A 12,832-nucleotide genomic window follows, 5' to 3' on the forward strand; every position below is an offset into this window, starting at 1 on the left:
AACAGGTGTTTTGCATTTTCCTTGTTTTTGTAGTCCCCTCCATGGCCCATGAATGTTAATTGATTCTGAATCTTAGCATAAAGCAAACTTAAAGGCAGTTTAAGTTTCAATGGACTTATGTTTCAATGGACAGTCACAGTTTATCATTTAAACTGTGTTTATCATTTAAAGTTCAATGAAGTTCATACAAACTTAGCTTATATACAGTAGCCCCATGAAAACTCCACATCGAATAGTAAGATGATGAAGCCTCCGAAATGTTTCCTTTTTTAAAATATTTATTTAATTGACAGAGAAATCACAAGTAGGCAGAAGTAGGCAGAGAGGCAGGCAGAGAGAAAGGGAGAGGCAGGCTCCCTGCTGAGCAGAGAGCCCTATGTGGGGCTCGATCCCAAGACCCCAGGATCATGACCTGAGCTGAAGGCAGAGGCTCAACCCACTGAGCCACCCAGGCGTCCCTCCAAAATGTTTTCTATACTACATATCCTATATATGGATGCACACGCAAGTTTATTGTCTTGGACATACTACTCTCTTCTGTTTTTCACAAAGCTGTGACCTCCTCAGCATTTATTTTCAGAATTTACTTCTACAGTTTCAAGTTGCCTCGAAACCTTAATAGAAACTACAAAGAGGGAAGGCACTGTGTTTTAGCCAGGGCTCTTAGGTGCAAGCAAAGGACTCTGGCTGTGTTTAGCAGGAGAGAAATATAGGAAAAGGAAGTTGAGAAGAACTCTACAATACAGAGGACAATCTAATTTTTAAGCAGGGAATGGATATGAATAAACTTCTTCAAGGAAGACCTATAGACAGCCAATAAACACTTGAAAAGATGTTCCATATCACTGGTCACAAACAGTATGTGTGTGTTGTGTTGTTTTTAACCATTTAAGACTAAACTGCATAGAGGCTATCCTTTACCCTTAAACTCTTCATGGTACGTTTCTTAAAAACAACACATTTTCTTACATATCCACAGTGTAGTTCTCAAAGTCAGGCTATTATCACTGATACAACATTGTTATCTATGGAAGTGATTCAGATTTTGCCAGTTGTTCCAGTAATACCCTGTTTAGCAGAAGAGAATTCGAGATCATGCCTCTTATTCTGTTGCCATTTCCCTTTAGCCTCTTTCATATAGACTCATGGTCTTTTGCTTTTTGTTTTTGTCTTTCAAGACCTTGACATTTTCTTTGATCTATATCGGCCAGTTATTTTGTAGAATGTTCTTCAGTTGAGTTTGTAGGTTCAGGTAATACATTTTGGCAAGAATACCATAGAAATGATGCTCTGTTCTTTTCACTGGACTAGATCAGGAAGTATATGAAGTTTGTCCCATTACTGGTCTTTAACTTTGATCATGTGGTTAAGATTGTATCTGCCAAGTTTGCCCCTGTAGAGTTACCATTTTTCCCTCTGTAATTAATCTATTTACAGGGAGATACCTTTAGACCACATACATATTTCTGTAAAACTTTTACTCACTAATATTGGTATCCATTATTACCGTAATGGCTGCCACATTCCATTGTTTCTTCTACAGTTATTAGTTGTTGACTTTCTGTGGATTTTCTTTTCCCCTGTTTATTTATTTATATCACTTTAGATTCATAGATTATTTATTCTTTGGCTTATAATCTATTACTGTAGTTATTGTTGTTCAGATTATCCTGACATGTCCTCTTTTGAACCCTCCCTGACTTTCTGGCACAAGAGATTCTGGATTCATTTTGTACTTGACCTGTCCCAGATCTGGAATCAGCCATTTTTCCAAGGAAGCTAATTTATGTTTTAAGTAGAAGAAGGCATCTTGTATCTTATGCTGACTTTCCAAAGTAGTATTGGCAGATGAAACATAGAAATTCCTTTAAAAATGTTACTCATCCTTTAAGATTAATTCATTCATTCATGAAGTTTCCTTTCTGTGCTTGGAGTGAAAGACTTCCCATATAAATGAAACTTAGTTCCAGTTCACATTTTAAAAACAAAGTTGAAGTAATTATTAAAGGTAACTACATGCTACACATGTTCCAAGATGAGCTAGAAACCTGGGAATTAGAAGGAAATTTGAGAAAAGAGTAAGGCTTGAATAAGTAGAAGGAATCTAAGAAGACATTCAGTTCATGGGTACACCATGAGCAAAGGTGTGACACTGGGAATAGGCATGTCTTATCAGGGAATTTTGAGGAACATAACTGGGTGATGGAGATAATAATATTGGTGATTAGTGGCTAGGTACCATTTATTGGGAACTTTAACTTTTTTTTTTCTGTGATGCTTGATTAAAAGGCATAGAATGACTCCACAGCTTTTTATCCAAAACAATGTGTTTTAGTTTAAAAGTGGTGATTTAGGGCCATATATTATCATTAACTATCAGACTTGGTAATACTTGCTGAATCATAGCACTTGTTATCTATTTGGTAACAGATATTTAATCATTTTAGATATATCGGGAAATAGGAAGTTATTTTGCTTTGATATGCTCTATCCACCCCATTACTAGTTTCACATCAAATCTTGGAATTGAGATCCAGATTCCTGATTGATTTGATTGATTTGATTGATTTGATTGATTTGAAATGTCTGGCTCTCACTGGCGTTGGGGTTGATAAATTTATTTCCAAGTGTGGCTTTTGATTCTTTTTGTGCTATTAAAGTTCACAGTCCCATCCCTATCTTGAAAAAAATACGTCATTTTCAACTTCAGCTATGTGTAAAGAAGAAATCACTAGAAACTAAGGACTTAGCTTTCAAGATCTTAAAATCACCAGATCCTGTGACAAAGACATCTTTGCCATATGCTGGGAGATAAACTGGAGTGCGGGCGTGTGGAAAGTGCCTAGGCCCAAACATTCCACAGGAAGTGAGAATGAGTATTCCTGAGTAGATGTTTTGCCATTTCATTAATTCTTACAATTCAGCGTAGTTCCATCTTAACCAGACTGTCCTTCTAATTTGTGGGTAACAGGTTTGTTATCTCTCTAGTTACTTACTGTCTCTTCAGGCTTTCTGAACTGGCTGGAATCCTAGAGGTTCCATCTAAGAACTAAACCTCCTTCAGTCCATAGGAGACTGAATGAATTTTGTTCATTTGTTTGTTAATAAGTTAATATATGGACTTCCTAATTAAAATCTGTTGGAAGAAATTATTATACAAAGTCATGTATTAATCATATAATGTGTTGGGATAGTGCTGGGCGACTGTCATAATTTCTCCTGCTACAGTTTATAAAAAGGGAAAGAAAGTCGGTTCTTTTTGTTGGGAAAGAAGATTTCACGTTATCTGTATTTGCAGGCTTTCTGGCTCACATGCTGGAGGAATTCTTGCTGCGGGGGTGTTTTCGTTTTCTCGTCTAACATGGCAGTGGTCCATTGCAGCCGAGGTTTTTAGCTTAAACAATCTGTTTGTGGGGCTGCTTATGGCTCTTACTGTACATTTTGAAGAGGCAGCAACTGCAAAAGAAAGATCAAAGGTAACCTATTTTGATCAAAGTGAAATCACTTTTTGTTTTAATTTTTAGACAGATGCTGTATTTCTTTTTAACTTTGGGTGCTGTTTATCTGTCCTGATTACTGTCAAGGTAATCTGGGCGCATTGAGAGAGAAAATATTCTGAGTTCTTTTACTGTGAACCATGATAGCCTTTATAAAGCATGGGGCTTTTTTTTTTTTTCCCTCTTCTCCCAGAGTTCAGAAGTTTCGTGCGTGTGTGTGTGTGTGTGTGTGTGCGTGTGTGTGTGTGTTAGTAAGATGCCAAATTTTATTTAGATTGACCACCTTAAATTATATACCATTATGGTATATAATATACTCTCTAATTGCAAAAAAAGACCAAATTTGTACTTTATTTTTTAACTATCAAATGTATAAATGAAGTAGTTCAGAAGAGATTCCAGTGAATTATAAGGCAAACACTAATATCAAGATCATTAGAAATGTGAGGGAACCCTGTCTTCTAAGAGCTTACAGTCTGTACAATGGGAGGTATCAAACTGTCTTAATAAAGACGGCCTTTTGTTGTTAAAGAATATACAAATGGAAGAACACCATGGTTCTCATAGATGGATCTATGCTGCTATTAAAGTTCATTTTTGGTCTAAAGTAAACTTTCTTCTGATTATGAGAATTGCACATGTTCAAAGAGAGCAAAAACATCCGTAACCTGGTTTTTAAATCGAAAGTGTTCTATTTTATTTATGTAATTTAATAGGAGAAAAAGTAAAATGGAAAGAATGCCCGAGTTTTAGTTATAGACTTTAATAGGAATTACACAATATCCTATTACTGGTAGGACTTACCTAGTTATCACGCAGGACTTTCTAAAACTTACTTTGAAGACAGTCCTATTAGGTCAAACTGCAATGATGTGATGAGAATGGACAATATTATAAAAAAAATAGCAGTGCTAAATATTAGTGTCTGTAGAAGCGAGACTGTGTCTGAAGTTGACTTCAGCCTGACCTATGGTACAAATGCTTGGTTCTCATATAAAGAATAACTTTTTACTGTTGTGCTTACTTAAGAGTTTTAGATAAATTTTTAACTTAGATTTTTTTTTTTTCAGATAGCTAAAATTGGTGCTTTCTGCTGTGGCCTTAGCTTATGTAATCAGCATACAATAGTACTCTATATTTTGTGCATAATACCATGGATTCTCTTCCGACTTTTAAAAGAGAAGGTAGGTTTTTGGATGTTTTTAATGAAAATTCACAATATTTTGTTAAGGCCTGATATTTATGGCATAAAATGCGGGGCTTTCAATTTTTTTTTTTTTTAGTTTCATATAAAGTGTAAATGACCCGAGGCTCTAACAACATTGACTGAAAAAAAAACAGGATTTACAAAAATTATGCAGTATTGATTGCAGTGACAGCTGGTCTGATTCATAATTTTCTTACTGATTCTGAGCAGCACCTTGATAATAATAGGCTAAAAGGAGTGAAAACGAAATAACAGATTTCCTTGATTGTGTTATTGTATGTCCTAAAACAAAGGATAGTGTATGAATGAGAGTTTATTCATTTATCCCACTGTCTGTTGAGGGCCCGATCAATGCCGATCTAGATGCTAGAGATTGAGCTCTCCCGACTAAACAGACATCATCACTGCTCTCATGAACCAAGTAACAAAATCTCTGGAAAATCACAACCCTGTTTTCTCCTAACAGATTTCTCTAGAATAAAAATGATTTATTATAGTTTTCCTTTTCCCTCAAAGGAAAAAATGATTATTGATTGAAATGGTGGTGTAAAGCAATGTAAGAAAATTACTGTACTGTGTAAGTCATTGTGAGATGGACCGAAGAAGCAGGGAGCTGAGTTAGACATGAGGTTTTGGAAAGACAGAAGCCCTTTATTCTGTCAGTCTTGCTCCGAGAGGTTAAAACAATCTTAAATACAAAGCCAGTACTGGAGTCATTTTACTTATTATTTCTTTGTATTGTTTGTATTATTATACCTCACAAACACATTATTATGTGTTTGTTTCTCATTTCATTCTTTGCTGCTATAGTCAGAACTATATTAGAAAACACAGGTTTAGTAAAATGATTATACAGAAATAGGGAAATTATGACAAAACTTTAGGTGATTGTATTTACTGTACTCGAATATATTTTGTTTTTAGCTTCTGGCAACAAAACATAAAGGATAATATGGAGGTTATAAAATTCTTACTACGTGTTAGAAAAAATGGAAATAACAATTGACAGGGAAGATCAGCTTTTTCTTGGAACTGAGTACTGTGAAGTCAGTCACGTCCAACCTTACATGAGGAATACCCAGCAGCATAACAGGTCGTGTCTAACAGTGGTTTTGTAGAATATACAGAAGGTTCTTTATCTGGTCTTTTATTATATAAACCCTTGATTTTAAATAATGGAGATATAACTTAAACTGTAATTCAGTGAAGACTTTCCCATAGATTGCAAACCTAAAGAGGCCCAAATACTTTTCTTGTGGATTGACGGATGGGTAGATGGGGATGCATTCACATCCTGCTGTGAGTTAGCTTAGCTGGCCTTTTTAATTTTTTTTATTTTTATTCAGTCTTCATTTCTTTCTCTCCTTTTTTTTTTTTTTTTTGGCCAGCTTATTGATATACAGTTGACATATAACATTGTATAAGTTTAAGGTGTACAACATGACGGTTTGATATATGGAGAGATGGTAAAATGATCACTACAGTGAGGTTAGTTAACACATCTGTTGCCTCACATAGGTACGCTTGTGTGTATTGAGAACTTCTTCTAAGATCTACTCTCTTAGCATCTTTCAAATATCTGGTATAGTACGGTAGTCCCCATACTGTACATTACATTCCCCAGAACTTATTCATGTTATAACTGGAAGTTTGCAGACTTTGACCACTTTTTACCCATTTCCCTCGCTCCCTACTCCACGCCTCTAGTGATCACCAATCAGCTCTGTGTTTCTGGGAGTTCCATTTCTTTCAGTTCCACTATAGGTAAGGTCATACAGTATTTGTCTTTTTCTATCTGACTCATTTCATTTAGCATAATACCCTCAAGTTTTATCCATGTTGTTGCAAATGGCAGGATTTTCTTTTTGTGTCTGAATAATACTCCAGTGTGTGTGTGTGTGTGTGTGTGTGTGTGTGTGTCTCTTTTCTATGTCTTCTCTTAGGAGTTTGATGTTTTCAGGTCTTACAATCAAGTCTAATCCATTTTGAGTTAATTTTTTATGCAGTGTAAGACAGTGGTCCATTTTCATTCTTTTGCATGGGACTGTCCAGTTTTTCTAACACCATTTTTTGTTTTCTGCTTGAATATTTTTGCCTCTTTGCCATAAATTAATTAACCATATATGCATGGGTTTATTTCTGGGCTCTTATGTTCCAGTGATTTATGTATCTGTGGTTTTTTTTTTTTTTTTTAAGATTTTATTTATTTATTTGACAGACAGAGATCACAAGTAGGCAGAGAGAGAGGAGGAAGCAGGCTCCCCACTGAGCAGAGAACCAGATGCGGGGCTTGATCCCAGGACACTGGGATCATGACCTGAGCCGAAGGCAGAGGCTTTACCCCACTGAGCCACCCAGGCACCCCTATGTATCTGTTTTAATGCCAATATCATACTGTTTTGAATACTGTAGCTTTGTAGGATAGTTTGAAATCAGGAAGCATGGTGCTGCGGCTTTGTTGTTCTTTTTAAAAATCGCTTGGACTATTTGGGATCTTTTGTAGTTTCATACAAATGGATTGTTTGTTCTATCTCTAAGATGACTGTGGAATTTTGTTAGAGATTGCATTGAATCTATAGATTGCTTTGGCTGTTTTAACAATACTAATTCTAACAATCCATGAGCGTGGAATATTTTTCCATTTATTTATATCTTCTTCAATTTCTGTAATCAGTGTCTTATAGCTTTCAGTGTATAGGTCTTTCACGTCCTTGGTTAAATTTATTTATAGCTATTTTATTCCTTCTGATGTACTTATAAACAGAATTGGTTTAATTTCTCTCTGATAGTTCATTGCTAGTGTGTAAAAAAGTCAACAGCACCTGGGTGGCTCTAGTGGGTTAAAGCCTCTGCCTTTGGCTCAGGTCATGATCTCAGGGTCCTGGGATTGAGCCTTGCATCAGGCTCTCTGCTCAGTGGGGAGCCTGCTTCCTCCTCTCTCTCTGCCTGCCTCTCTGCCTACTTGTGATCTCTGTCAAATAAATAAAATCTAAAAAAAAAAAAGCAACAGTTGTTTTTTTTTTTATATCAATTTTGTACCCAACAACTTTACTGGATTCAGTTAGTCGTTCGAACAGTTTTTTGGTGGAATCTTTAGGGTTTTCATTATATAAAATCATGTCATTTATAGATAGTGAAAATTTTGCTTCTTCCTTTCCAGTTGTATGCTTTTTATTTTTTTTTTCTGCTCTGGCTAGGACTTCCAATACAATGTTGAGTGAATGGGCATCCTGGTCTTATTCCTGATCTTAGAGGAAAAGCAGCTTTTAGCTTCTCATTGTTGAATATGATGTTAGCTGTGGGCTTGTCACATATGGCCTTTCAATGGCCATATACCTACTTTGTTGAGAGTTTTTATCATAAAAGAATTTTGTAAATTTATCTGCATTTATTGAGATGATCATATGATTTTTATCTTTCATTCTGTTAATGTGTATCATATTGATTAATTTGCTGATGTTGAACCACTTTGCATCCCTGGAATTAACTCCACTTAATTATGGTGTATAGTCCTTTTAATGTATTGGTGTATTGTCAAATTCATTCACTAATTTTTTTGAGGATTTTTTGAGGATTTTTGCATTTATGTTCATCAAGGATGTGAAGGATATGGCCTTTAATTTTTAAAAAATTTTTATTTATTATTTTTTTATTATTTATTATTTTATTTATTATGGGGTCCTTTTCTGGTTTTGATAGCAGGGTAACAGTGGCTTCATAAAACATATCTGGAAGCTTTCCCTATACTTTAGTTTCTTAAAAGAGTATAAGGAGGACGTATATTAAATCTTTAAATGTTTGGTCGAGTTCACCCGAGAGGCATCTGGTTCAGGAATTTTGTTGGGAGTTTTTAAGTTACTGATTCTGTCTCCTTACTAGTAATCAGTCTATTCAGATTTTTCTACTTCTTCATGATTCAGTCTTGGAAGATTATGTTTTTAGGAATTGATCTGTTTCTTCTAGATTGTTCAGTTTGTTGGTGTGTAATTATTCACATATTCACAGTAGTCTCTTATGAACCCTTGGCTTTCTTTGGTATCAATTGTAACTTCTCCTCTTTAATTTCTGATTTTATTTATTTGAGCCCTCTCTCTTTTTTTCTTAGTCTAGCTGGAGGTTTGTCAATTTTGTTAATCTTTTCAAAGAACCAGCTCTTAGTTTCATTGGCCTTTCCATTGTCTTTTTTTTTTTTTAAGATTTTTTATTTATTTATTTGACAGAGATCACAAGTAGGCAGAGAGACAGGCAGAGAGAGGGAGGGGGAAGCAGGCTCCCTGCTGAGCAGAGAGTCTGATGTGGGACTTGATCCCAGGACCCTCGGATCATGACCTGAGCGGGAGGCGGAGGCTTTAACCCACTGAGCCACCCAGGCGCCCCTCCATTGTCTTTTAAGTATCTACTTCATTTCTTTTCACTCTGATCTTTATTATTTCCTTTTTTCTACTAATTCGGGGCTTTGTTCATATTTTTCTAGTTCCTTTGGTGTAAATTAGATTGTTAATTTAAGATTTTTCTTTTTAACTGTCTCTACAAACTTGCCTCTTAGAACTGGTTTTGCTGTATCCCATTGATTTGGTGTGTTGTATTTATTTTCTTTTTCTTTCTTTCTTTTTTTTTTTTTTTTTGGTGTGTTGTATTTCCATTTTCGTTTGTCTCGAGGTATTTTTTAAATTTCTTTTTCGATGTCTTCATTGACATTGGTTGTTCAGTAGTATCTTGTTTCATCTTCACATATTTGTGATCTTTTCCTGTTTTCCTCTGGTAATTGATTTCTAGTTTCATATTGTGTTTAGAAAAGAAGCTTGATATGATTTCAGTCTTTAATTTACTAAGACATGTTTTGTGGCCTAATGTATGATCTATCCTGAGAATGTTCCATGTGCACCTGAGAAAAAAGAAGAAAGTGTATTCTGCTGCTTTTGGATAGAATGTTTATAGATACATAAGTATATGTATCTATCTATATATATATATATATATCTCCATTACTCCATCTAATTTATTGTTTAAGGTTGATGTTGCCTTATTATTTTCTGTCTGGCTGATCTATCCATTGATAAAAGTGAGGCATTAAAGTCCCCTAATATTATTTGTATTCCTGTCATTTTCTTCCTTTAGGTCTGTTTGTATTAGCTTTAAGCATTTAGGTGTTTCTCCATTGGGTACATAAATTGGGTACATAAATATTGATAAATATTATATCTTTTGCTGGATTGACCTCTTTATCATTCTGTAATACTTGTCTTTGTCATTATAGCCTTCTTTTAAAATCTATTTTGTCTGATGTCACGGTCGTTAGCCATGCTTTCTTTTGGTTTCCATTTGCTCGTTTTCAGTCCATGTATGTACTCATATCTGAAGTGAGTCTCTTACAGGCAGCAGATAAATGGGTCTTGTTTCTTTATCAGTTCAGCCACTTTCTGTCTTTTGATTAGAGAATTTAGCCTATTTACATTTAAAGAAATTGTTGGCTATGTATTTATTGCCATTTTATTGATTCTTTTAATCTGTTTTGTAATTCCTCACTGTTTCTTTCTTCTCTTGATTTCTTACCTTGCAGTTTGATTACTTTCTGTAGTGCTACACTTAGAGTCCTTTCTCATTATCATTTGTCCATCTACTATGGGTTTTGCTTTATGGTTACCGTAAATCTCATATATAATGGTCTGTGTGTATATATATAACAAGCTATTTTAAGTTGATAACAAGTTATGTTTGAATGCATTCTAAAACTATATTTTTATTCCTCTTGCCCTGTGGTTTATTGATGTCATACTTTACATCTTTTTATTTTGTGTATCCCAAACTAATTACTATATCTGTAGTTATTTTTACTACTTTTATCTTTTAACCTTCCTACTAGCTTTCTTTTTTTTTTTTTTAAGATTTATTTATTTGTGTGTGTGTGTGTGAGAGAGAGAGAGAGAAGTGGAGGGTCAGAGGGAGAAGCAGACTCCCTGCTGAGCAGGGAGCCTGATGAGGGACTCTATCCTGGGACTCCAAGATCATGACCTGAGCGAAGGCAGTCACTTAACCAACTGAGCCACTTAGACGCCCCACCTTCATACTAGCTTTATAAGTGATTAAACCACAACCATATGTTTACCTTTACCAGGGATATTTTTAAAATTTTTTTCTTTTTATAATTAATGCCCTTTCCTTTTAGCTTAAAAAATTCCTTTAACATTTCTTATAAGGCTAGTTTAGTGTCAGTGAACTCCTTTATCTTTATCTCTCTGAGTGATAACTTTGCCAGGTAGAGTATTCTTGTTTGGAAGTTTTTTCCTTTCAGTGCTTTGGATATATTATGCCATTCTCTCCTGACCTGCACAGTTTCTGCTGATAGCCTTATGGGGATTTCCTTTTATGTAACAAGTTGGTTTTTGTTTTGTTTTATTTTTATCCTTAACTTTTGACATTTTAATTATGTATCTTGGAGTGGGTCTCTTTGGGTTCCTCTTCTTTTGGAATTCTGGGCTTCTTGGATCTGGTTGTCTGTTTCCTTACCCAGGTAAGGGAAGTTTTTGGCAATTGTTTCTTCAAATAAGTTTTTTGCCCCATTCTCTCTTCTATTTCTGGAACTCCTATAATACACGTTATTCTGCTTGATATTGTCCCGTAAATTTCTTTCTTTCTTTTTTTTTTTAAAGATTTTATTTATTTATCTGACAGAGAGAGAAAGATCACAAGTAGGCAGAAAGGCAGGCAGAGAGAGGGACGGAAGCAGGCTCCCCGCCGAGCAGAGAGCCTGATGCAGGGCTCAATCCCAGAACCCTGAGATCACGACCTGAGCTGAAGGCAGAGGCTTAACCCACTGAGCCACCCAGGTGCCCCTGTCCCGTAAATTTCTTAAGCTGTCTTCAGTTTTTAATTTTATTTCTTTCTGTTGCTTGGTTTGGATGAGTGTCATTACCCTGTGTTTTAGTTCATTTGATTCTGTCTGCTCCATTTAGTCTGCTGTTGAACTCCTCTAGTGTATTTTTCAGTTCAGTTATTGTATTCTTCAGTTCTGTGACTTCTGTTTGGTACTGTCTTATGTTTTCTCTGTCTTCATTGAAGTTCTTGCTGGGTTCCTCCATTCTTCTGTGGTGAGCATCTTTCTGACCATTACTTTTAACTCTTGTCAGGCAAATTGCTTATCTCAGTTTCATTAAGATTTTTTCCCCAGGATTTTATCTTGTTCTTTTGTTTGAAATAAACTCCTCTGTCTCTACATTTTGCTTGATTCTCTGTGGCTGTTCCTAGGTATTAGGCAAAATAGCTGTCTCTCCCAGTCTTGCAGGAGTGGCCCCACATAGGAGGTCAACCTCACTGTTTAACTTTGCTCTAGCTCTTGGCTGTCTCTCAAACCTTTATGATTGTTTAAGCAGCCTGAGTTTCTCTTGGTAGGTTCCAGTTCTTCTGTCAAGACCTGTGAGGGTTCCAGAAGGAGGGATTTCAGTCAGCACCTAGTTTCAGGCTGATTGGAAACTAGCCCCTCAGTCAGCATCTTCAAGGTATGCAAATATATACAGTCATGGGAGACTGCAGTCATAGACCCTGCTAGCGTCCAGACCAGGTGCTCTGGAGGATCTCCCCTTAGGGACTATTGCAAATTCAGGGATCCCGAGGAATGTTTGAGCTTCTTTCTGAGAAGTGCCAGCAGGCTGTGGTGAGGCCAGCTGAGAGCTCAAAGATGGTATCCTTCAGCCTATGTTCACTGAGAGCACTTCTGTAGCCCTTCCATGTGTGGTAAACCTGAAACCTACCCTCAGGCTGCAGTTTTTTCATAGGAAAACCAGGGGTGGTTTTAGTCTGTTGTCAGTGCAGTCCCTTGGAGATGGTAGCCTGCCAAGAACTGTCTGACGCATAGGACCCAAAAATGCAGTTCCCCTTGGCCACCAGATCCAGGCATTTCAGGGGTATCTCCCGTGTAGACTGTGCACCCTGGCTGACTTTGGTGGAGCCCTGGTGGGAGTGGTATGTGAGGTCGGGCATTTGCGTGGCTGGATTTGGCAGAGCTGCGATGGAGTGGCACACAGGACTGGGCGCACTCACTGGCACTAGTAAGATAGAGGAAGAATGCCAGAAATGGCACCCTCCAGCATCTCTGTCCCCAGAGAGAGTTCTACCAGGCTTCTGCCCTTAC

General features: G+C 36.4%; 1 protein-coding gene across 3 annotated transcripts in view; it reads left to right on the forward strand.

Annotated features, from left to right (window-relative positions):
- Positions 1-12,832, forward strand: part of TMEM260 (transmembrane protein 260) — a 68,185-nt gene that overhangs the window by 19,544 nt on the left and 35,809 nt on the right. For all 3 annotated transcript variants that reach the window (XM_045069827.1, XM_004738834.3, XM_013056512.2), the window contains exons 4-5: positions 3,299-3,476; positions 4,568-4,681. In XM_045069827.1, coding sequence (XP_044925762.1) covers positions 3,299-3,476; positions 4,568-4,681 — 292 coding nt within the window. The remainder of the gene's footprint in view (positions 1-3,298; positions 3,477-4,567; positions 4,682-12,832) is intronic.

Source organism: Mustela putorius, unplaced genomic scaffold (genome assembly GCF_011764305.1).
Source record: "Mustela putorius furo isolate JIRA1106 unplaced genomic scaffold, ASM1176430v1.1 tig00000129_pilon_pilon_pilon, whole genome shotgun sequence".
Lineage (NCBI taxonomy): Eukaryota > Metazoa > Chordata > Mammalia > Carnivora > Mustelidae > Mustela > Mustela putorius.